The sequence below is a fragment of the Lonchura striata genome, chromosome 5 (genome assembly GCF_046129695.1).
Source record: "Lonchura striata isolate bLonStr1 chromosome 5, bLonStr1.mat, whole genome shotgun sequence".
NCBI lineage: Eukaryota > Metazoa > Chordata > Aves > Passeriformes > Estrildidae > Lonchura > Lonchura striata.
Genome location: NC_134607.1, coordinates 1,365,861 through 1,391,171, shown reverse-complemented (window position 1 = coordinate 1,391,171; position 25,311 = coordinate 1,365,861). Strand labels below are relative to the sequence as shown.

The following is a 25,311-nucleotide window of genomic DNA, read 5'->3' as shown; positions in this document are numbered from 1 at the left end:
TAATTACAGCAGTATGATTTATGAGGCTGTATGCTTAAATGTAATATCCTTGGTTCAAAGGTCCCATTCTCAAACAGAGTTGGAAAGAAAATGGGGGTTAGGGGGGTTAGCTGATTGATTGGTGTGGAAGTGAGTTTACCCATAAGCTGTGTGGAAATAAAAGAAGACTTGGCTTTTGAATTGAGACAGAACTTATAAATTCTGTAGTTCTCTGCTGGGCTGTGGATGATGTGGGCAATAATCAGGAAAGAGAGGGGAGATTGTTTGACCTGTGTGACATGAAGTCTTTTTTACCTTGCTTTTACATAATGAGGGGATTAAACTAGACCACCTGCGCGTGGTTCTCGGCCTGACTAGAAACTACAGTTCCCCTGTATTTTTAAAGTAGTGCAGAGGAAGAAGTCAGTCAATCTCTGCCTTCCCCTGCCTGGAGGATTGTTTCCCAAGAGGCACACAGACCTTGGCTCAGCCGGGTGTTTCACAGCACGGCGAGGGCTTTGGAACCCTCCCCTGCTGGTGCTGCTCGGCTGGAGCCTGAGCCTGTTTGTTGGGCAACAGCTCAAAGCCGTGTCCTCTGCACTTGAAAGTCTGGTTTCTGCTTCCTTAGAAAGGTCTGCTACTTCTTGTAGCAGAAAAGGGATGTAGGTGAACCTCCATCACTTTGATACACTTGATGTCAAAATGGAGAAAAGAAAACTAACAGAAGTTCAAGGTTTACTTTTTATCTTCTCAGTGCTGTGTTTTGTCACTTGATCAGAGATGCATATTTTAATTCTGTTAAGGACACAATTCCCCTTATGACTGATTGCTTTAAACCTTCAAAACCTACAAATTTGTTATTTGTAAATCTGATTCCATCTAATTACTTGAACCAGCAGTTCCAGCACTATGTAGATGTGTAGGCACTTCTGACACGGGTCCTGGTTTCAGCTGTTTATGGTGCTAAACCTTGATGTTTGGGACCCAGGGTAGATGCCTGGAGCTGAATGTTTTACTGTGGAAAGTTTAAAGTAAAATAGCCTTTCTGAGAGCAGGATTAGCCAAAAACCCCCAACCAACCACCAAACCAAAAAAGCATGTTATCCCCATTTTTTAAAAACCCCCATGAGTCTTGTGGATGTGTGTCAAGAGTCTTCCTGAGTGCAGGGCTCTCTCCAGCACCGCTTCTCCAGCATGGAGGGCTTGTCTTACTCTGCCCCTGTGGAGTTTTGCCCAGGTTTAGCAGGTGTAAGCTGGGGAAGGATTTTTCCCTAAGACTTCCTGGGCTGTCGTGATTCCTGCTTCTTGCTGGGGGCAGCAGTTTTACCTGGCAGGGGCAGCTTCTCTCTGCTGACACTGGGTACCAAGAGCCCTCAACCTGACCTGCATCTGTGTGGAAGGTGAATCCCAATTCCCAGGATTTCCAGATTCCTTTCCTGGGGGGTCACAGGAGAGCTTTGTTTTCCAGCTGCTTTGTGTTCCATCTCTGGAGAAGTAAAAATTTCTGATTTTAGAGCTTCAGTTAATTTCAAATAAGAAACAAACTGAGAAATGACATTCTTGCGAGGTAAGGTTTTGGAAACAGAGTTGGACAAGAAAAACACAGGGTTAATATGTACTGATTCATGTCTGATATTAAGTACTGCTTGAGGTTTTGAGGTGCTGTTTTTGCTGGGATAGCCAAAAGGTTGTGTCAGGAATGGTCCTGTTGCTGTTGTTGCTGGTTTTGTTGTGACACTGTGCCTCAGTCTTTGTCTGCCTCTTATCCTGATTCGTTTGCATGTTTTGATTGCTGTTAGTAGATATAAAGCGTTTTCCAAAGTATGTGATTTAAAAACATTCTTATTCATTGCATACTAACAAAGGAAAGAGGGCCCTGAAGAGTGGGCTGTAGGCTGCAGAAAAGAATATGAGGAAAACAGCCTCCCCTGGTCTTCCAGTGCTCCCTTGCAGGATGATGAAAGGGAGGAAGAGAGGTGTGTTGAATTCAGGATGAGAAATGAGCAGAGCAACTGTTAGAAGGGAAATGGGGCTGAAGGGGAGCAGGAGCTGCAGTTACAGGGAGATCTGCAGCCCCTGCTGAGAGAAAACAGCTCTGAAAGCTACTGACAAACTGTTCTTTTCAAAGGGAAGAAGTCAGCTTGCCATTGCTACTTTGCTATTTCAAATGTCTGAGGCTTGTGCTAAGGCTGGTGAGGTTTTAAATACTTGAATATTTGTTTGTTTTTTGTTATGAAGGTTTTTGTCTTTGTCCAGCAAAGCAAATGTTTTCTATCACCTTCTCCAAGAGAATGTATAAGGTAAAATGCCACTTCCTCAGAAAGAAATTGCAGTTTTAAGATTGCCTGTGATACTTTTTGTAACAATAAAAGTTAGATATGATGACTTGTACTACTTGGTAACCTTCTTATATAATAAAGTTTGGGCAATTAATGTGAAATGTCCCTTTAGGTCATTGCTGCTGCATGAATGAAGGTACTGGGTTGAAATTTATATTAGTTTCTTGGCAGAAGAAGGCTGGAAGAGCATATCCAAATGTAGTGGTTATCACTGTGGGTCCCTTCCAACTCAGCTTGCTCTGTGGTTCTGTGATTTGACACCAAGTTAAACTTCCTCCAGCTCTTTTCTGTATGATATTAAAACAGTAGTCAAGTTTTTGTTCTTTGACCTCTGACTGATAAAAATCAATGTCATTTAAAAGGAAAATCAACAAACAGACCCTGAAACGAGGCTCTTTATATGCAACTCAAAATACAGAAACTTCTTGTGATTCAATGCTTGGGCTTCTTATCTTGATTTTCTCTTAGAGGCTGGTTTGAATTTCAAACAGCTTTTTTATTCCCTGTACTTGACACACAGAAGTTAATCAGTGCTGCAGGGGCAGTTGAAAGCACGCAGAATTAGGGAAACGACTGCTTAAACTCTTAGTAAGCCCCAGATTTTTTTATACCTGCTTCCCACAGTTAAAAGACAGCAATCCAGTTCTTAAGAGTAAATTTTGGGTAGTTGTGTCACGCTGAGCACTGTGATGTGGAAAATTTAACTTGGCATCTTTAGAGGGCAGCAAAGTTGGATGTGAGCATTATAGTTTTGTCCTGAATCTTGTGATAAAAGACTTGATTTGCAAAATCCCAATTCCTACACCTCTCTTACTTTTGGATATCCTCAGCTTCTCCTTCGTGTGCTTTGCTAAAATATTCTCAGTCACCTTTTCACTCTAATAATTTTTTACTGTTCAGAACAATAAGTTAAGAGAGGAAGCAAACCCAGTGTATTAGGAAAGACTGGATATCACTTTTGAAAACACTGAGAGCAGATCTTTGTTCAGTTGTGAATGCTAAAAAATGGTCAAATGCATCACTAAGCAAGTTTCATTCTTCTCATCAAAGAAAAAAGTTTAAAGCCTTCCTAGAAAGTTTGGCTTTTAAAAAAATCTTTTATTAATGAGAAAAAAAAGGAAAACAAACCAACAAAATGTATGGACTGAAAAAAGTTAACTGCCTGTTATTAATGTTTTTTTGATATTTTGGGCAATTTATTAGGTTATCAGTTTTTGCTAAGGTAGTCTCAGTTTCAGCAGAATGCGCTGTCCTTGCTTTGCTGAGAAAAAAAAGGAAAACAAACCAACAAAATGTATGGACTGAAAAAAGTTAACTGCCTGTTATTAATGTTTTTTTGATATTTTGGGCAATTTATTAGGTTATCAGTTTTTGCTAAGGTAGTCTCAGTTTCAGCAGAATGCGCTGTCCTTGCTTTGCTGACTGGCACTGGTGAGGGTGCCAGTCCATAAACTCCTGTTGCAAATCTGACAGGGCTCAGTGAGCTTCGCTCTATATAGAGCAGAAAAGTCAGGGTTTAGTGGAGAGTTTTGTGGAATTTCAATGGAGTAAAATGAGGTTTTCTATCAGGCTTGCCAATATAAAAATCAGGTAGTACAACATCTATACTGCTTCCTAGGCTGTAGACAGAACTTAGTAAGTCAAACTTTACTGTCAAACAGGTTTCCTAAGTCCTGAACTGATGTATAAGTATTTTGGAGTTTAATGTTGCTGTGAGAACTGTAAAGCTGATTACTTCACTAAATACAAGAAGTCCAAGTTTCAAATGAGATTTTCAGGTATCTCTGCATTGTAGCATGTTATTTATAAAGAATAACCCTGCCTTTAAGTCATAAAAGTACAAAATAACATACAGAAAAATTAATGATTTTTTTTTTTTATTTTGGTGGTGAGGAGGTGGCAATTTATGTGTGGCAGGCTAGCCAAACTCATTAAAGGGATGGAGCACCTCCTTTGTGAGGAATGGCTTAGAGAACTGGGATTGTTCAGCCTGAAGGGAGCCCACAGGGAAGATGGAAAGAGTCTCTTGACAAGGACCTGGAGTGAGAGGACAAGGGGGAATAGCTTCATACTGACAGAGAGCAGGTTTAGAATGGATATTGGGAAGAATTTCTTCCTGTGAGGTGGGTGAGGCCCTGGCACAGGTTGCCCAGAGAAGCTGTGGCTGCCCTTGGATCCCTGGAAGTGTCCAAAGCCAGGCTGGATGGGGCTCTGAGCAACCTGGAATAGCTGCAGGTGTCCCTGCCCGTGGCAGGGGGATGGACTAAGATGATTTTTAAGGACACTTCCAGTCAGACCATTCTATTATACTATATATTATTTTCCTCAGAAAAAGTAACCCACAAAATAATTGCAAAGCTTCATGACATTGTTTACTGTATAAGTCATTTAAGATGTAGGTCCTACACCTGCAAATTTGCGGACTTGAACTGCAAAGATGTCATGAGACAATATTTTAAAAGAATCTGTTGAATAGGATACAAATTCAGATTTTTTTTACTTCCCTGGCTTGATCTTCATGAGTATTAAAAGGTAAATTAGGATTTGATCAAGAGACCCCCTCAAAGACAGACACCTGGCTGTTCAGAGAGGGCACTGCTGTGGCCCCTGGGCAGCTGCAGGGTCTGGCTTAGAGGTTTGCTCAGTGTGTGTTAGCAGTGGCTTCTCTTGCAGAAACAAAACAAGGTCAGGACCTGGCAGGCAATTAAATCTTGTCTGTATTAACTTTTGTAGTTGAACAGGTTTTTCTGTCACTGAAGGCAAGGACCAATGAATGTCCCACACTCCCTCCCCCTGTAATATCTGGGATACACTAAAACCATGGTATGTAAAGCTTGGTTGTAACAGCTCATTTGAGGCCGTGCTGTGCGTGGGGCTAGTGGAGTGAAACCCTGGATTTCATCTGATCCATTTCCTTTCTGTGCCAGATTAAACTGTCCCTATGATCAGGCTGCTTTAATGGAACTGTTTTCCTTGAGCATTGCTGAAGTGGGACAGTGCTGGTTTGAGTTTTAAAGCATGGATCTAAAGTATGTTTGAAGGGAAACAGTGGATTAAGGGACACGAGCAGAGGAGCCACTTGCGCAAAGTTGTTGACAAATTGTGGAATACAAAGACTCCAAGTTCGGGGCCAGTGCTCTTTTATAAGCATTGATCTGGCAAGCTGTTCAATGCATAAATTCTTCTATATTGGTTTCTCTCACAGTAACTGGGCTTATGCCAGTAGCGACAAAGCTAGTTAGTTCATTATGGTTCCCACGTGTCAAAAGTTGTGTTCTTTTATTTTAGGTATGTGTCTAAAGATGCAGAATTTATCATTTTAAGAAAACTGTGTCCTGAAGAGAGTCTTATACTTGCTGGCATTATTGTTATGCTCACCTATTGGGGGAACCTCGTTGGCTGATAAGTAAAATTAATGTTCTTCATTTGTAATGGAGGTGAGGGAGAAAATCCTGCTTCCTTTATGCAACCTGAGAAGTGGAGCAATAGAAGTCACCACCCAAAGCGCTTATGCTTGGCAAAGCTGCATAAAAACTGGGCTGTGTTACCCAAGAAACTTCTTAGAAAGAAATTCAGCATCATCAGGGCAAGGTGTACAGGCCTGAATGAGTACAGAGAACACAATGGAAAAACAAGTCATAGAGAAGAAAATCTGCTGACCCAAAAGCAATAAAATTAGTGTGCCACTGAGCACTCTTTTCTGAAAACTGCTATCAGAGAAACTCCTGCTGTTTGATATGTCCTTGGTTCAGGAAAAAAAAGAATTCACAAGTTCTTGGACTCATTGGACTCAACGATCTTAGAGGTATTTTCCAACCTAAATGATTCTGTGATTATATAAAACTATTTCCAAATGACAAATGAAAAAAATAGCTGACATAATCTCAAACTTTTCTTTATGGCAGAAACAGCCCTTAAGTCTTCAGAACTGACATAATTGCTTCTGACTAACAGTAATCTGGTATCATGGGATGGATCTTACTTCCAAAGTATAAATTTGTGACTGGTATTTGTGTGGATCCATAGTGCAAGAAGCAATCACAGAAAAGAAAAGAGACCAGAGAGAAGTGATACTATTTCTAATACAAGAACTGGAAGCCTTGGGGATAGAAGCAATAATAAAAATGCCATCTGGAGAAAGAGCTGAGTGCTTCAGTAGGAGTCAAAGCAAAGAGATTTCATGACACTTTGAGTGATGATTTGCAGATGAAAGTGAAACATTTTATAGGCAGCAATTAAAAACTGTTCAGGCAAGTTAGGGAAATGAGTGGCAAATAAAGCCACTCTCAAGCAGCAGGGTGGGGTCACTGAGTTGGTCAAAAATATATTTGCTGTGGTTCTGATCTATTTTTCCACAAAATATAGGTGAGAGGAGTTTTGGATTGCTTTGTGTTTGAGCCTCAGCAGAGACTTGACTGTAGGAATGACCTCAAGATCAGCTGTGGAAGCACAGGTATGAGAAGGCAAGGGGCAGCTCAGAAGATGACAAAGTAGGACAGAAATTTTTGACCTCTCTGGGGATAACTCCTCATGGTGTTTAAAATTTCAGATATTTTAATTTTAATTTATCTGAGGAAGAAGTACATGGTCAGTACTATGCTGAGGCATCTGGAGAGCAGCTGGCACATTTTGCTGTAGGAATTAATACGGCTGTGCTTTCACGGGTGCTAACAGATTTGGGAGCAAGAGGGTCACCTTGATGCCTCACCCAAATTAAATCTTTGCAGATATTGTCTTAGGCAGAAAAAGACATTGCTTTTTCTTTCTTTCTCATAATTTGCAATGCCTTCTGAATAAGATGCAAAACCTGCTGAATCACACACCTGATGAATGTATTGCTCCTGTAACAGACTGCAGATCAGCCAAAAGCTTTCACAGACCATTTGGGCTCTTGCAATCATCTGAAAGCGTAGCATCCCCTCAAAGTGGCAAGATCAAGGTTTTCTGATCTCATCAGGCAAGTTTAGAATTTAGAAATGAGGTAGTACACAGGTGGTTATATTCATTCAGAAATTGTATCATGGCTTTGAAATTACTGAAACTGGGGGTGCTGGCAGAGTCATGGCTGATTTGCAAAACGTATGATTTGGTGGCATGTAAGCAGGAAGTGGGAAATGGTGCAGGAAATGTGAAGTTGGCAAGACAGATAAAAGAGAGAGAGCCCAGCTCAACAGTGTCTTATGGGGGTGTCACTGCAGTGTGTGGCTGAGGAGCTGAGGGTTTTTTCCTGCCAGAGAACTGGGAGTTATGATTGTCCACTGAGACAGTTGTCATGTGTTTCACAAAATCACCCGGTGCTTGTGAAGTCAGGCACCAAAGGGCACTGCAAATAGGAAGAACTTGGCTGAATGACTTTTATAGATGTAGAAACAGGAGTAAACAATTTATGGCTCAAAGGAGAATTTGGAATTCTAAGTATTTTGCTAAGTCTTTGAGGCTGCAAACTTTTGAGGTTTCAGAAAAGACACCCTATCTCAGTGTGCCACAGGTGTGGGTAGAAAGGATTATTATGGACTTCTACCTTCAACTCTCTTATTTTATAGATTCAAGGAAATGAGGGCACTGTGTTTACTGCTTTTGAGGAATTTAAAACAGGAGTGGATGAGAACATGAATTATACTCCAGAAATTATTTTATTTCAATATAAAGCAAACTCCTACATTATGAAGAACTTTTGGGGTGATGTGGACTGTGTAGAAGATCAAACACTAGGTTGGAAAAGCTTGTTCCAGCCTGTTCAGTGGCATGAACATCTCTTGGATGGAATTTTACAGGAGAGCTTATGAAGTCCAGAGATTTACTGGATGTGAGTGAGACATAACGAATCAAGGAGAATTCAGTCCCAATTGCCCTTTGTGCCTCCTTTTTCTATGTAGCTGAAATATGTGTTAAAATAGTCTACCCTTGTAGTGACAAGTGCATAGACTAAGAAGACCAAGTTCATGTCCAGATCAAGAATAAAGATTTCCAACAAGCTATGGTGAAAGAAAGCATTTTTTTTCCCAGTATTCACTTTTTATCTATTATCTCAGTTTAGCAGAGATCCGTTTTGTAGGGTGGACCTTAAATACCTCTGTGAGTTCTCAGTCCTTCTCCATATAAAATGGGACTGAATTATTGTGAATGCAATGAAATGTGGGTTATTTAATCTAGTTGAAGAGGGAGGGGGATTTTCCTGTGCATTGTCAATACTGGTAGCTCTTTCCACATGGTTTGGTCTTAGTCTGAGGATGAGGGATTTTCTTTATGGAGGCTACTGTTCCCATCTTAAACTGGCACCTGGGTGTCCAGATGAAATTCTGTGTGTCTGAATTTCTGGTTCATATCAGCCCTTAATGTGGCAGCAGCTGCTTTCAAATGGGTCTTGTCTAGAGGGGATTACAGGGAGTGCTGTGAAGTCTCGTTTTACTTCCTCCACCTTGGCTACAGTGGGCTGAGAGGAAGTTGGATATTTGTGCTATGCCTTGCAGATAGAGAACTGAGCACTTGCTGGTCAGCTGTTTTCTGGGCACTGTGTTGCCAGAGTAAGTCAGCAGAATATCTGATTTAAATGCCACTGAAAGTCTGCTCCACGGCTATGACAGGATCTCTTCAAAGTTAGTTGTCAGGAACTTAGCAGAACTTCGGTGAGATAAGTGCTGTGATACTTTTTTCTAATTTCAGGATGACAAGTTAGAGACAAGCTTTTCTGTTGTGTAAACACAGAGCTTTAAACACAAATAGTTATTTTTAGTGCTCTTTTCCTATGACAAAAATTAAACTTGAAAGATAAAAATAAACAAAACCATGTTCTAAAACCTTTTCAGATTAAAGGTTAGAAAATAGAAAAAACAAAGACTCAAGCTTACTTCCAACTCACATAATTGCAGTCCAGCCAGATGTACAGCACATTGTGTGTTACAGGAATAATTTGTACTCCTTTTAAGTAACCAGAGTAGCAAGCAGCATATGCATGCAATGGAATAAATCCTTGTCTCTGCTTCAGCTTTTCTAAGAAATATGATAATATTTAGATTTAACTAATATCTGTTTCTATCTTAATGGATCTCAAGAGAGCAGTTAACTTCTGATGTCTTATTTAGGGTGCTGTACTGATGGAAGAATTTATACATGACTGAACTGTGGTGTCAGAGATGATTGTGTCTTTTGCCTTACTAAATAGTTTTTCAAACCACCAAGGCTGTGGGTGTATACTTACTCAGCAAGCTGTTTTTTATCAGTGGCTTCACATTACTGCTCCCCATCAAAACAGTTTATGTGAGTGTTTCTCAGCTCTCTCTAAGCAATATGAGCTCATATACTTAAGCAATTTAGTAGATGATTTGTGCTAACAGGGTTGACTGTTGCTTAGAGACCCTCAGGCTCAGAAAGATTGTAATGTGAAATGAATGACCCAGATTAATGTTTACTTTTGCCCTTGCCTGTGTTTGGGTCAGTTGAGTTCTTTTATTGAATGTTGTAATCTATAGATCTTGTAACTCCAAGGAGTGTCAGGTTGTAGGCACGCAGTTTGTGGTGATTGGGGCTGGGGCTGAGCCTCATCCCCAGTGGGTCCAGCTGTGCAGGACAGATGAATGATATTGAAGGTAACGAGCCCAGGTGCACTGACCAACCACCAAAGGGAACAGAGGGCTCACAGGTGCAATGCATGAACATGAGGGGTATAAAAGGTTGGGCTGAAGGACAAGAAGTGTGGATGCTTGCAGTCTGCAGAAGTGATGTGGTGTTGCTCTGTATGGATTGAAGCCTTCTTGAATTGTATGGTGATGATACTTGGTGTATCGTGGCCACCTCGAGTGTGACATATGCTGCAATGTCAGGTATGCTGTTTCATTTCCATTTGTCAAAGCAGAAAGTAGTGGAGCATTCTGCTCCAGAGAGGTGCTTGGGGCAAGGCTGGCAGCTGGGATTTCCAGTCAGGGAGGAAGCTTGGGAAGAGTATGTCTGTTTTAGGAGGAGGCCGGACTTTCTCCCACTCAGGCTGAAGCGTCTCAATGTCCTCTTAAACGGAAGTGTTAATCAAAATATAGCAGACTAATTGTTTATGTGAGTGGATAAGATTATCCCAGACAATGTGGTGCTGTTTGACTTGGAGAAGGAACTGTGTAACTGTATGCAAAGCTGCACTGCAGTGATAGACGATTGGCTTTTTGATTAGGTCATAAAATCTGGGGAGGTGATAAAAATTGAGCTGATTTTTGGGTGGGGTGCTCTGCTATCTTTCCAGATCAGCTTATAGCTGTGGAGTATTATTTACTATGCACAAGTGAATAGGGAATAGTAGCTGAGGCAGTGGGTAGGTTTTTAATCTTAATGTGCCAGGCAGCAGGTTAAGCTCTTGTGATAATGTGTCTGAGAGCTTTGTAGAGTGATAAGGAAAAGGTTAGAATAGTTTTACTGTACTAAATATTATTGCACCATGTTAGATTAGAACTTCTAAAATGGGGATTGTTTGTACCAATTAGTTTAACTTGAAACTAGATGTGAGCTTCGTTATGCTTGTTTTTGTGTCCAGGTTCCCTTTGCAGGGAGAGTGTGCAGTAAGAGTTGCTGCTACAAAGACTCTAAGGGAACAGATGTGTCATGAAAATAAACCTCAGGATCTCAGGCTTGCCTGTTATTGCATTTATGACCTTGCACTGACACAAAGAGATGTAATACACAAAGCACCCTGAAAAGCAGAATGCCTTCTTCCTGAGAAGAGCTGCTAACATGTATCCCATATACTTTGTCTGCTCTGGCCAGAAAGAGCTGAAATCTCTAAAAAGGGAAACAGGTGGTTTTCCATTACATTTCTGCATGGTCCCCAGTATCCTAGTTGAGAGCTAGTCATGCAGGAGGAAGGAATGAGGAACTAAGGATACTTAGTTCATCACCCATCATATTCTGACCTTTCTCCAGTTTCTTGTGGGAGCTGCATGGTCCTCTTCAAATCAGGTAACTTCTATTTCCTCCTGTCAGCCCTCATATTGTTTCTGTGCCTCAGACCTCTGTGCCATCCCGTTGCCAGCCTTTCCCACACCTGGGATTCTGCCCTTCCCCACCCCCCTGTTGCTTGAGGGCATCAAGAACTTCTTGCAGGACAAGCTAAATCCCCGTGTGCTCTGCTCTGTGTGCAGAGGAGCTGATCCCAAGGCTGTCCCTCTGCTATGCCTCCTGCCCAGCCCGCCAAGCAGCTGCTTGCCCAGTGCTCTGACAGGTCCTGTGGGTGAGTGCAGAAGGGGAAATGTTTTTTTGTTTTTTTTTTTTTTTTTTTTTTTTTTTTTTTCCCATGCATACAATGAAAGGAAGCGTTGTAATAAATGGAGTGAGGTAAAAAGGCTTTCCCGGCACATTACCTTCTAACACTTCTTCATCCTGTTTCTCTGCTCCAGGTCCCACTGCTGTGGGGAGCAGGACTGAAATCCCCACAGCTGGCTCCTGCCAGCTCCCAAGGTCTGGCTTCCTCAGGCAGGGAAAGCTCTGCTTTGTCTTGTCAAGGGGGATGAAGGATGTTTCTCCCTTGGAGCTGGGCAAAGCAGGGTCTCTTGCACCTCAGCACGTTGGAGCTGGTGTAAGGAAGTGCTATTTCATTGCTAATGCAACAAAAGGAATAACAAAGTCTCCAGAAATTATGTAAAAGACAAGAGGGGTGGGTGGGAGAGTGGAGAGAGGAAACACTTGGAGATGTCTGCGGTGCTTCCTGTTTGCTTCTGAAAATTATGAGTCAGATCCCCCAGAAACAAAAGAGGGGTTTGAAAAATGGTGAGATTTAAAAAAAAGTAATCATGTGTGCATCTGTTCTCTTGGTCTTCTGGTTTTTGAGCTCTCAGAGCTGGAGGCAGTTTTTCACTTTTTTTGGGGTAGTGGTGACAGCAAGGAACACACACTCTTTTCCTTTCCAGTGAAAGTAGAGGGATTTTAATAGCTCTCAATGCAGCATCAGGAAGGAGACTAGTAGAAAAGATACCAAAGAATCACATGGTTTGGAATAAAATTTGTGATAACATCACAGTTCTTCTAGAGTTGATTGCTTTGCCTTGAAGAGCTTTTGCAACAGGGGTTAGGTGTAACCCTGGAGCTGGTTTGCCTTTTACTTTCTGAGGTATATACTTTGGCACAGAACGGAGAAGGTGCGTTGTTGTGTGCCCAGATTGTGTTTGATACTGATCCAGAAGGAGGAACCATGCTCCTTTTTCCCCAGTCAAACACAGTCTGCATCTTTAAAACCCATAGATTCTGTGGGATTTGTTGCATGAATGTTGATAAATGTATGTGTGTACAGCGGGATTGTGCTTCAAAAGGAAAAGTGAAGTGCATATCATTGTCCACTTATCGTATCACCAAGTGCAGGCTTTTCTAGAAAACCTGATTTCTTTGTTTCTCTGCCAGTTAATTCTCAGCAAATGTATGTTAGTGATAAAAGACTCCAGTTTTCCCAGTAGAAAGTGATTATTTGCAGGTGTTTTTCCCTCTGTTAAGGTGTTAGGATAAGCTGTGTGAGGAGACCTGGAAGCATTTCCTTCAGCTGAAAAGAATGCTGCTGAACTGGAGGGCCTGAAGGTAGAAGGCCAAACTCATTTCTTTGTAGCAGAGCTTGTTGTTAAGACACACCTTAGAAGGTGATCTGACTGACAGGTGACAGCACAGCCAGAGAGTCAGAGCTTCTTGGTGCTCAGCAGAGTCATTACTGAGAGCTCAGGTGGACCAAAAAAATCTGTATTAACAAATAAACACCTGCTCTTGTGTGCTCTGGGTGCTGCATGCAATAGCCTGTACTGCTGTAAGTGTTTCCTGGAGTGATTTTTGCCACTTATGCTGTCCCCAAAACCTGTGTAGGGATGGGCCTAGAGGGGTCCTGGAAGCTCCTCCTGGAGTGTGCAGGGATCCTGGTTAGAATGCTGAGCTCTGCTGAGCAGACATGAGGTTTTCTGTGCCTCAGAGCCTGGGTGTGTGATGTTGGCTGTTGTGAGTGTAGCCTCCTGGTGGGAGATGCCAGCCTGCCTGGTGGTCGGTTTGAGAAAGGTCTGAAACCATTCTGAAATGTGAATTTGCTTTTTATGTCATTTCCCTGCTTTAAAATGATGGTTATGAAAAGTTCCCACAAGCAGAACAGGCTCACACCTGTCCCCTTGCACAGAAGTGACTGTTTTGCCACCCTGCTTGTGGCTGCTGTTCTGTGACTCTCCTGCTTCCCAGCTCCTTCCACTGTGGCTGGAGCATTCCCAAGCATTTCCTCTTCTGCTTGCTGCTATGTGGGATTCTCTCAAGCGAGTGTGTACAGGTTGGAGGTAGGTGTGGCAAAGGGCTCCCAGCAACTGGGAAAGCAGCTCTGAGACAATCTGGAACAGCTCCCAAAATGATTTCTCCCCATAGGAAACTGGCTCTTCTTGGTTTTAAAACAAGTAAATAAAGTCACTGATTTCTCAGCTTGTTTTTGTTTGGAAGGTTTTTTTTTAACTTGCTGCTGAAGAAAGAAAAGAAGCAAAGAGAATGTGCAAAAGTACCTGGTCCAGCTGCAAAAATTTGTAAACATTTATTGTTGCAAAGTGGAAATAAAAATCACGCAATCCTTTGTTGAGAGAACTGGGGCATGTGTTGATGTGGAGGTTTCTCCTGTGCACAATTCTCACTGCCACCGGTGAGAGCTGGACATGTCAAAGGGTGAGCAGACCTTGTTCAGGGAATTCCTGCCAGCCAAGGTCATTGTCCCCAGGGGCAGAAGTAAAGGCTGAAACCAGTAGCAGGATTTTAGGAGCTGGATTGCATGCTGGCTGCAAGCTGGGTGGTGTTGATGCTGTTCAACCTGAGAACTGTCTCCTTTTATCTGAAGGCAAAACCAGGCAGTGCTGTAATTTCAGAGCAAGGGGAGTGGTCAGGAAAGGTTTGTGTTCCCAATGTAAAGCCCAGGTTTGCACCCAGTGCCAGGATATTGCACATCTCATGGAAAGGGGCTGTGGCTGGGGGAGCTCAGGGTGTGAGGTGTGTGATTGGACAGTTTCTGGGGCTGCTGAAGGAAGGTGCACTAAAGGATATAAAAAACACTGGGTCGGGTGCTGAGTTGCTACAGAAGACAGCTGTTTGATTTCAGTGGAATTACATGTGTTCACATTAGCCTGGGACTTGTCCCCATTGTTTGCCTCTGAAATGAAGTGAGCCCTTTCTTTGCTTGGTACCCTGACACATAAGCGTTTGTAACATGGATGGTTTTGTTATCTCTATTGGCTGAAAAAATTGGGTTTTTTCCACTTAAGCAAAAAATAAGGCATTAGAATTTGCCTCTCCTGTGTAAAATAAGCACCGCAGAATGCATAAAATGTCAGCACTTTGGTTGAGCAATGTTTTCCACTCACATTTTTACATAGTGTGACATGGGTTGGTCTGCTGGATTATTGCTGTTTGTGTTACCAAATGGAGAAAGAACTTGGATAATTTTCCAGGATTTGCATTCCAACATGTGTTTGCAGGATTGATAATTTCTTCATGTATACATACGTATATATTTATTTACTTATGTGTATGTATATATTTTTGTATCCATGTGTTTGCCTATATATGCATGTTGTCATTCCAGATGCTGAGGTTCACTATTGGCCTTACAGTAGAGGCTGGTTTGTCTGCTTAAACAACAATATTTTTACATTGCGCTATTTCAGCCAAGTTTCCTCATTTTCTTCCTTTGCTTATGCTTCCTTTCAGTAAGGGTTGCCATTTTGATGAGTGGGTGTGACTGCCTTCGTTATGGGGATGAAGTCACTTTTTGATCACTGGACAGATATTGGCATTTCTCAACAGTGTTTTTCTGAGTAAATCTCTCCATTTTCATTAAGTCCAGCCTTTCTCACCCCTCTTATTAGCACATACTTCTTCAAAGCAGTCCTTTCAAGTGGCCATTCACAAAAATGTGCAAAGCTGAGAAAAAACCCTCAAATTCTTCTGTTGTAAACTAAACATGGAATTTGTTTTGATTTGGATTATTTTCCCCATGCTGCTGGCTTAGCTTTGCTGTCTGTGGCTGAATAGGTAACTCTGCAGTGAGTTCTGCTTGGTTTTGGGAGCAGTGATGCTTTTACTAGGATTTCTCTTCTGAAGTCACTGTGTACCATGAAAATTTAAACTACTCAGTCTGATAGGGATTGGTTAGTGAGCTACATGTCTAAAATTCATCTAAATCTGCAGGGCTGCCTCTGACACCCTTCTTTTTAGTTTACAGTGGTCTCAGTGTTCCTAATGTGTGTTAGGTTGATATACCTACTAATTCTACTTTATCTGTGCTTTCTTCCATTGAGACAGCTGACTTGCAGACCTGTTACAGGTGTTTGTCAAGTGTGAGCAAGCAGAGTTAATATGTGTAATCTTAATTTACATCTAAATTTGGGCCAAATCCCAGGCTTGTTACAATGTTTGCATTCCATGTGTAGTTAGTGGGATTAATTGGAAATGCTGCAGAGGTTTGATTGCAATGAAATCTTTGATGAATGACCCTCAGTGTGAGGTGCTAACACTGCTGCATCTTTAAACTTTATTCCTTAGTGCACTTTTGTGATGATGGGGATGAAATCCTGGCCTCAGAGACACATCAGTGGAAAATTTGTTCATTCAAAGACAGCTGAGGTTTCAGCTGAAAGGAAAATGTTAGTAATGGAAAAATTGTTCAGTCCTCCAGGTGAAGTGCATTATTAATGGGTCTGTGTTCTGCAAGCCACTAAAGAAAGCCTTCAGAAAGCTTTCCCGATACTCATTTTATAATTTCAATTTTTTTTAGCTTTATTATAAATTTCACCCAAAAGAGCATTTGCCTGTGGAAGGGTTTTCCAATTAAATGCCTTTAGGCTGTTGTAACATTCTTGTATTATAGACTCTTACTTTTCATATTTTAAAAAATAGAAAAGAAACAAAGGAAGAAATCAACCATTTCCTTGGGTTTATGGGAATGTAATTTGTTTATCAAAGGCACTGAGACAGACTGAAGCCAAAACCTGCCTGGTAGCAGAGTGCCAGTGTTGTAGAGAAATAAAGCAGGTTGGGTGTGCCTGGGGAGGGAGCTGGGTGGGACAGGGGGGCACACCAATTCCCCATGGAATCACAGAATATCCTGAGCTGCAAGGAGTCCAACTCCTGGCCTTGCACAATGCAAGGAGAACCTTGAAGAATCACACCCTGTGCCTGAGCGCATTGTCCAAACACTTCTTGAGCTCTCTCAGCCTTGTGCTTGTGACCAATTCCCAGTTCCCTATTGACAGCAGAAAATAGGTATGCTTGGCACCACTGAAAAGGGCTTGATGTATGTTGTATTGATGTGAGGATCTTGAAATACTGTACAAATGTTCATTTACTTGGCAAAAATTACTATGTCCAAGCAAAGCTCTGTACCATTTTCTTGGTGCATTAATGGCTTACCTATTAGGCCAAGGAAATTGCAAAACTGAGACTGAAATCCAAGAGCGATGCTTTCTCCCTTCCTCTGTAACCTCCAAATAACATTTTATTCCTTTGTCATAATTTATTTTAGCCGTGTTCTTATAATTTAATTGAAATTGCACAATGTCTTAAATGTAAATATAGCTATAAAAAGGGATAAAAAAATTCTACTGAACAGAAGCTTTTGCAATCTAAAAGCATGATTGGCTATAGCACAATACAATAGGATAACAAAATGACATTCAGGATTTATAGCTGGATTATGTAATTGAGCAGAAAAACTGCTTTTACTCCCTCCCCTTGACATGCAAGCCTGCAGGTACAGTTACAAGAATATATGAATGCACTATCAGATAAGGGGAAAAACTTTAGGGCTAATTATTTGTGCAATTATTAGTGCAAATGTGGAGCTGCCTGCTTGTATGGTGGTGTTTTTGTTTCCCAGTGTGTGCTTGGGATTATGCTTTCTGCCCTTGTGTCTCTACACCATTTGCTAATACAATTCAAAGTGACCCATGCAAGCATTTTTGGGGTGGTGGGAATGGCTGAGTGTTCCTCCTCTGTGTAGCTTACATAAAATGCATCCACATCTTTGTTTCATGCTGAAGATTGTTCATGGTGAAATTTGTCTGCTGTTTTAGACACCTTGAAGAGTATGGAATGTTATAGATACATAGAATTTTGCTTTCCCATTGTAAGGGTATTTATTAATCAGCTCTTTTCAACCTGTTTTATGCTTTGTGTTTGTGGCAATTAAAATTTCTTCAGGAAGGAAAGTATAAAGTTCCTAAGGTTTGAGGCAGGCAGGAGCCAGACTTTCTTGCTGCTGTACCTCACTGGTATAAAGTGAACTTCTTTAAATATTGTGTCCTGCTGTCCTCCCATTAGTCAAAAGGGCTTTTTAGCATGGAATCTTCCTAAATTATGCAGAGATTTAATAGCCCTTCTCTAAGTTCAAGGAAGAGCCTTTTTATTTTCTGCTTGAACTGGGATTCTGCTTGAGCTTAGGGTTTTGCCTGATGCGAAAAGGTGATGGTGAAAAATTTGGTGTTGGAAAGAGACAGGAAAATGGACACATTTCATACAGGGTAGCTAATCATAGAGCTATAAATAATTTGAAGCAGGACTGGTAGTCAGAAAGGAGTATGAACTCACATTTTGGGAAGGGTGAGGTAGGATGACTGTAGATTTTTGGCAGGAGACCACTTGAAGCACACAAGAAGTGGGCTGACCTAGATGCCTGATAAGAGGCTCAATGAAATGAAAAGTGGGTGGATTTGGAGAAGAACTGGGTGGATCTGATTGTTTTGGCACTTAGGTATTTATGTTTGATTTCCAGGGCAGCGAAAATTTAATCGCCTATTGTTCATTATTGGTTGGTTTCTTGGTGGTATGACTGGCACCTCTCTTCCCGAGTGGTTGCTGGGATGTGTGGAGCATGGGAGAGGCTTTGTGCTTTAGTTTGGGAGCAAAGAAGTGTCCTGGGTGGCAGGTGCTCTGGAGGAACATTTTTGTGGAGGAGGTTGTATGAAGGGACAGCTGAGGAGCAAAGCAAGGGGAGGTTTTGTGGGCTGCTCCTTTGTTCATGAGAGGATGTTGAGGTTATGTGGTTTTGGGATAGAACCTCAGCATTCTTTGTGAATAAATATGTTGCTGGGCTCCACTGGCAGTTAAAATGTCCAGCTTTTCTTGCTGATGCCTGTCACCAACTTTGCCCCTCTTCCTCCTGCTGCCCAGACCTTGTGCTGCTCAAAATGGCAGTGAAATTATGATACCATTAAGAGAGTAAAAGGTGAGCATCTTAGATTGAAGACATTGCCTCTAGCTTAATTTATTCAGCTTTTTGAGGAGTAAAATACTCAATAGATGTATAAATAGTACCAAATGTGTAACAGACATCAGCAGCTGGGTCTTGTATTTTTAGACAAGTAGCACATGCACGTGCAGTTTCACATATGGGGGAGTCTGTGTGCTCATGTGTTTATTGAGGAATTGTTGTACTTAATATCGGCTATGATTATTGGATGGAAATCTCTGTTGGTAGGAAGAGACAAAATACATTTCAGAATGGTACTTTTGAAACTCAAGGCATAAAGGTAAGATAAATGATGATGTGGCTGCTTTCTTTGACAATCTGAAAAGCATCTTATGTTATGAAAGAGACCTAAAATTCGTGAAACCCACCATAATTCCTTTCCTGTTGTTTTCTTATATTGGTGTTTGTTCTTTGAGAATGCAACTGTATCTCAGTAGTAAATCTAAAATAACTCATCCCTAGGAAGAGTCCTTCTAGGATTACAGCTGTACAAGTATTCCTTGACTCTTGCACTACATCTGCAAGAAACCTCTGGTGTATTTCCTTTGGCCTGTGTTAGGTAATCAGGGGAGCTTACAGGACACAAAGACTTATGGAGCATATATGATTCCTATCTATGCACCCAGGTACTATTAGACTTTTCTGCCAGCATACTTTGTTTATCAGTTATCCTGCTGTTGCTCAGACCTGCTCCTCTCACCCCAGTGTCCTTCCTCCCATTTCAACAGAGAAGAGACAGCTTCAACTCCACCAGATGATGGGGGAGAATGAGAGGAAGAGAACTCTCTAGGTTCATGCTTTGACCACTTGACATGAGGCAGAACTTTCCTCCTGTGCAGTGACTGAGCACTGAACAGATTGTCCAGAATGGGTGTGCGGTGTCCTCACTGGAGATATTCCAGAGCTGCCTGGGTAAAATCCTGTGCTCTGGGAGGGCCCAGCTGCCCCACTGTGGCTCCTTCCACCCTGACCCATCCTGGGTGATTCTGTGATGATAGTGGGGAGTTGAAACTGCCTTGACTTGCCCCACCTCTCTGGAGAAGCACCCCTTGTCTCCTAGGCATTGCTTTAGGTAGCTCCAATTCTTGTTTGATGATCCTTTGTACACTGGAGCTGTGTACATTACTGTGCACTGTGAGGCCTTAATAGCTTAAACACCTGCTGGTCTGTAAAGTTGGCTGCTTGTGGCACTAACGATGAAGAACTGCCCTTGTTTGCCCTGCAGTGAGTGGAAAAACTTCCACTGGCTTAGGTGGGAGAATGACTGGGCATCTGTGACAAGCAGTCTCACGAGTGTTGTTGCTTTCAGACCCTAATTTTGCAATTATTGAATACAAAAGGCCATGCGTAAAGTCCAGGGGTGTAATTGCTGTTCTGACTTTCCTGGTGATTTATCTTAGGCAGTACCAATGAACTGTACAGCTTAATTACAGCAGTTACTTGGAGGGATTGTGCAAACCCCAGGTATTTATTGTGTTCAGGGGAGACCTAGCTCAGCTAGAGATAATTTCATACATGGGCAGGGATTGCCTTTGTCATTTATGTGCTGCCAATGTATGGAAAACTGAAATGCAGTTGTGTTGTATGTACCGGGTGCTGAATGACAGCAAGAGAGCACAAAGCAGTATTGTCTGTGGTCCAGCTGAGGAATTAAACCCCTTGAAGCTAAAGCTGCTCTGATAGCACCATGGTTAAGTGGCTTGACTATTGTCACCATAATTTGGATCAGTGTTTACATAGCTTGCACTTTTTATGGTATAATACAATAAATATAATACTGCTTGTACCTGAAAAGCCTGGTCTGGTGCACTTTGACCTCCTATTCAAATGTACAAGCAAGTGATCTTAAAACCTGCTGTGCTGTGGTCTGACAGTCACTGCAGGTGCCCAGGACCTTTTGCAGCCAAGCCTGTTATTTGGTTTCACACATCTCAAATGGATTTGTTAGCAGGTTTCAAAGGTCTTGAATTGCTGCTTGTTTAATGCAGCCACCAGTAACAAACCAGCAGCTGCTTTTGGCTCGCTATAAAAATGGGATTTGAATATTTTGAATTGTGTGTCAGAGGAAGTGGTCTGTGTTTGAAGAACCTCTTCTGTTCCCCTCCACAGAGCAGGCTGAAGTCTTGCATCATGTGCAATGTGCAGCTCTCCTCTCCTCTCCCTTCAGTACCATAACAAGCACCTCCAGAGTAAACAAGGGGCTGTTTGACTCCCTGAAGGTCATGCAGGTGGAATACAGGATGAATGGCGTTATGTGGAAATTCTGGGGATTAAATTGTTAATTTAATAACTGCTAAATAAACAAAGGAATATTTTCCTCAGATTTTTGTTCTTGTGTTATAAGAAACAAAGGTGTGAGAAGCTGAGGTGCTGAGCAAGGGCTCAGGAGTTGATGTTCCTGCTCTGTTCATGCCACTGCCCTGCCTCATGTCAATCAACCTTTCTGTGCTCTGATTTTGTGTCCATAGGGTGGAAGTGGTACCAGCTCCTTTTTCCTTTGTCTTCTCTGATGTCTTTGGTTCCTAAATGCTGCAAAATTCATTTATGGTTCTTATCTTTGTGCTTTTAGAAAGTGCCCAACAGCAGGTGATGAGTATTAATTGTTGAATGTCTGTTCTCTGCCAGGCTAGTGTGTTTGAGCACTGCAGCTGGCTGGCTCAGTCAGAGAGAGTGCAGGATCTCATTTCTTTTGCTCAGCACCAACATCTTGTTCTCTATCTGGCTTTTGCTGCAGCAACATGCCACAGTTGTGGTTGTCATGAGGGTGCACAAGTTGTCACCAAGGAATGGAGGAGGTTCCTTGTGAGTTATGGTTGGCTTTTCAATATACCTCCACCCATAAAGTCAAACCTTATGGGTTCCTCCTTAAAAACCTTGGCATTAAAATCCTTTGTCAAAGCTTCTGTTAAGGTAGTCCTTTCCAGTCAGCTGTCTGTCACTCCAGGTTTTAGGTGCTGTTCATGTTTATAGGAAGCTTTGGCGTGTTAGAATGTGGACAGAACGCAGGATGTTTCCAAACCTCACTCTGTTCTTGTTAAGCCTGGCCTAACCTAGACTGTGAAGAACACAACTCCCTAGGGCCCCCTGCTCTCTCCTTTTTGTTTCTTCAATTCTCCTTCCTCACTGACATCTCACGTTTGCATCTAAGTCTGTTATGAGGTTGGAACTGCTGACTTCCAAAATTCTTTGTCACTTTAGTTTCTGAGAGCTGCAGCCACAGTGGAGACTTTGCCATCTTGCTAGAGGTAGAAAACTCAGGGATGTGCTGGGGGTTCTGCCTCACTGTGCTTGTGGCTGGAGGCAAAGCCTTCACCAACTTGAGTGAAAGCTGAATGCATCTGTTGTGTAACTTGGCTGAAGACAACTTGTGCTTTTTCTGGCCATTTCCAACAAAAATGCTGCTAAGAATGTTACTGTGAAGTGGCAGGGCAGTAGTATGTCCTTAAACATGATTTTCCTGAATAATTGTTTGAAATGGGCAAATTATTTACAGGATGCTTCCTGAAAGGAAGCTGAATTTATGTCTAGGAAGTTCTGAGATAAGTTTAACAATTTGTATTTTAAATTTTATTGTTTATTTAACTTCTAAAATATTACAAGAAATATATTAGATTTGTCATCTAGATTTTCTGCTGTGGGCTAAAGAAATGCTTATTCATTTTGGCACGGGAAAATGTGGTCTTGGGATTTTTGATCAGAGCTGAACCTTAATTCCACATGCTTCCTCAGAGGAAAAAGATGGGAAATGGTGAAGAAGAAATTCTGACAGCTGAAGAGAAACAAACTGTGTCTGATTGAGGGTTAATGGCTCAGATGAAGGAAAACATAAATTTTCCATGGAACATAAATGTATTTGGTGTGACAAAAGGGATTTTAACTGGATTTAAATGAAGTGGGATCTGAAACACAGATCATAATTTAATGCTGTAGAAGAAATCCCTCTCTGGAAGGAAAATGCAGTCTTTCTTGGTTATGCTTAGTAACTGAATTACAGAGTTTCCAAGGTATTTTTTGTATTACACTGGAGAAATGTGGAAGCTTTGGGTCTGTGGTGTGGTAGGCATGTCTGTGCATTTATAAACATTGATGGCATGTTTTAATGAGTGTGATAACTTTTGTTTTTCTAGGTTAGTGGATGACCGGTGTGTGGTCCAGCCAGAGGCAGGTGACCTTGCTAATCCTCCAAAGAAGTTCAGAGGTCAGTAAAATAATTTGGGGGGATATTTTCTCTTTAATGACCAACTGATGCAATTCTAATTCCTTGGGCACTTTTGTAATGTGAATTCCCAGAGGGTTTGTGGCACAGGGATGAAGTTTCAAACTGGAACATGGAATGGCAGGCTTTGCAAATTTTGTAATTCATTCTCAAAGGCACAAGAGGCAGGTGCAAAATACGGCGGAAGGGGCTGAATTTTCCTGTAGTCCAAGAGTTGCTTGCTCTGTTCTGTACATTGAACACTGATCCCATGCTCTGTGACAAACTCTTTCCTCCAGCCCTGCTCTCACTGTAAATGGGAAAGAAACTTGTGAGGTCCAAAGCTACTTGAGCTGATAGCCTGTTTATTTTTTTTTTAAGTTACCATTTTAAGGAGTACCCCCAAATATTTTGTCAGCTTTTTGCTTTGCTTAAGACTGTGTCTGATTTTTTTCAACTTGACTTTGTAAATTTGGATAATTCCGCTATTTTTCTTATTGGGGAAAAAAAAACAACAAACAAACAGTGCACTGACCACATGGAGTTTTTACTTGTTGACTGCTAAAAAATTACTCATAAATGTGCCAGAGCAGAGCCTTACTAGCCTGATCCAGGCCTCTTTTGCCTTAAAAGGGCTTGGATTCACACTGGTTCCGAGATAAAGAGAATATGACTTGCCTGATTTAGAGTAAGGGAAATGTGTTTCATGGTTGCTTGTATCTATTTTCAATGATCTTTAAGGACCCTTCCAACCCGAGCCGTTCTGTGATTGTCAGGGGTTTCGCTGACATGCTTAACCTTAGTATTTTATTTTCAGTGTTTATGTATATGCTACTGTTGAGAAAAATAAAGCATTTAAAACACCAGGAGAGTGAAGTTCTGCTTTCCCAGAGTTCAAGACTTTTTTCCATTATGTATTCAGGAAACATCAGCAGTTGGTTCCAGTTCCAGCTGTGAGCATTCAGCGCACTGGCAAATACTGGAAACCAAGAAAGTGATGATGCATACTTAGAAACTAACAGTAATAAATTTCAGTTGTTTGTGTGACTGAAAAACTTTAAAACAGAGCTAGGGGTAGCATCTAGTGTGGCTTTCAGGCTACTTAACTGTGATTTTACCCTCTCACTGCTTGTGACTCACAGTTTCCAAGTTGTAGAAAATGCCAGGTGGGGATTCTTTGGATGATATTTCTCTTGCTGGACTACCCCGATGTGTTTCTCAAGTTGAACATATCCAGGTTTCTAGATGAGACCAAGGTCACTGGGAAGGATTTGTGATAGGATAATTGAATGCACCCAAATGCCTACAACTAAGAATCTCAGAACTTAAAAAGACAACCATTATTTTTTCACTGTCTAGTGTTTCAGGACTTGATTTTATAACTTCAGTGCACTAGAGGGCTTTTCTTGCAGTTGTGTTGTTAATTTCTAACTTCAAAAGGTAAAGAAAGAAAAAGTTGATAGGTTTCTGCATTGATGATTTGGGCATTTTGATGCAGGGTGGAAACAGATTGAAATCCCAGCACCAATGATTTGCCATCAGTGGTGGCCAGCACACGAGGAGCAGATGTCGGAGGGGGATGGGGCACTGCCAAATGTACAGATGTTTTCTGCTGCTGGGGAAACCAAGGGCTGTACTCCTGAGTTACATCCCAGCTTCTGTAGGGGAGTGGTTTCCATTAGTTGTGGACAGTTTTGGCTCTGTCCCTTTTTATAACCTCTGTCTGTTGCTTGCATAGCACATCCCTTTATCTCCAGTTGTCTCTGCTCCCTCTTCACCACAACATCAAACCTTTCCTTCCCTTTAACTCGGATCCTCCTCTTTTTGGGGATTCCCTCTTCTCCCTCTCTGCCCCAGAACTTTTTAGTAGCTACTCTTCTCCCTGCTGCTGCTTAGCTCCTTTCGCAGTCTTTCTTCCAGTCACTCATTCACTCCCTTCTTCATAGTGCTCCATAGTTTAATTTTGGGACTACTGCCATGGTGGTAGCATGCAAATTTGGATGAGCTGCAACACAGAATGATTTGGATTGGAAGGGACCTTAAAGCCCATTTCATTCCAACCTCCTTCCATGAGCAGGAACACCTTGCGCTGTTCCAAGTTGTTCAGAGCCCCCATCCAGCCTGGCCTTGGGCACTTTCAGGGATGAAGCAGCCACATCTTCTCTGGGCAGCCTGTGCCAGGGCCTTAGCACCCTCCCAGGGAACAATTTCTCCCTCATATTCAACCTGAATCTACTCTTTTTCAGTTTGAAGCCATTGCCCCTTGTCCTGTCACTCTTGCATGCCCTTTTAAAAAGTTCTTCTCCATCCAGCTTTCTTGTAAGCTTCCTGAAGGTACTGAAAGGAGCTATAAGGTCTCTAACACCTGTAGGAAGGAGGGACTAAATTAGTGAAAAAGTAATTGTCACATGAATTTATGCAAGCCACCTTTCTGTAAAAGCATGGCTATAGTGTTAGGGGCATTGAATATCATATTAGCTTCAAGTATACATAAGCAATGTGTGTTCAGGAGGATGGTTGCAAGAACGATTTGGATGTTTTCTCCTTCATCCTTTAAGTCAAATTCGAAGTGTGAGAATAGC

At 41.8% G+C, this 25,311-nt stretch overlaps 1 protein-coding gene across 2 annotated transcripts in view; it reads left to right on the top strand.

The window, feature by feature from the left end:
* ITPR2 (inositol 1,4,5-trisphosphate receptor type 2) overlaps positions 1-25,311 on the top strand; it is a 240,615-nt gene that overhangs the window by 5,588 nt on the left and 209,716 nt on the right. For both annotated transcript variants that reach the window (XM_021538671.3, XM_021538669.3), the window contains exon 2: positions 22,662-22,732. In XM_021538671.3, coding sequence (XP_021394346.1) covers positions 22,662-22,732 — 71 coding nt within the window. The remainder of the gene's footprint in view (positions 1-22,661; positions 22,733-25,311) is intronic.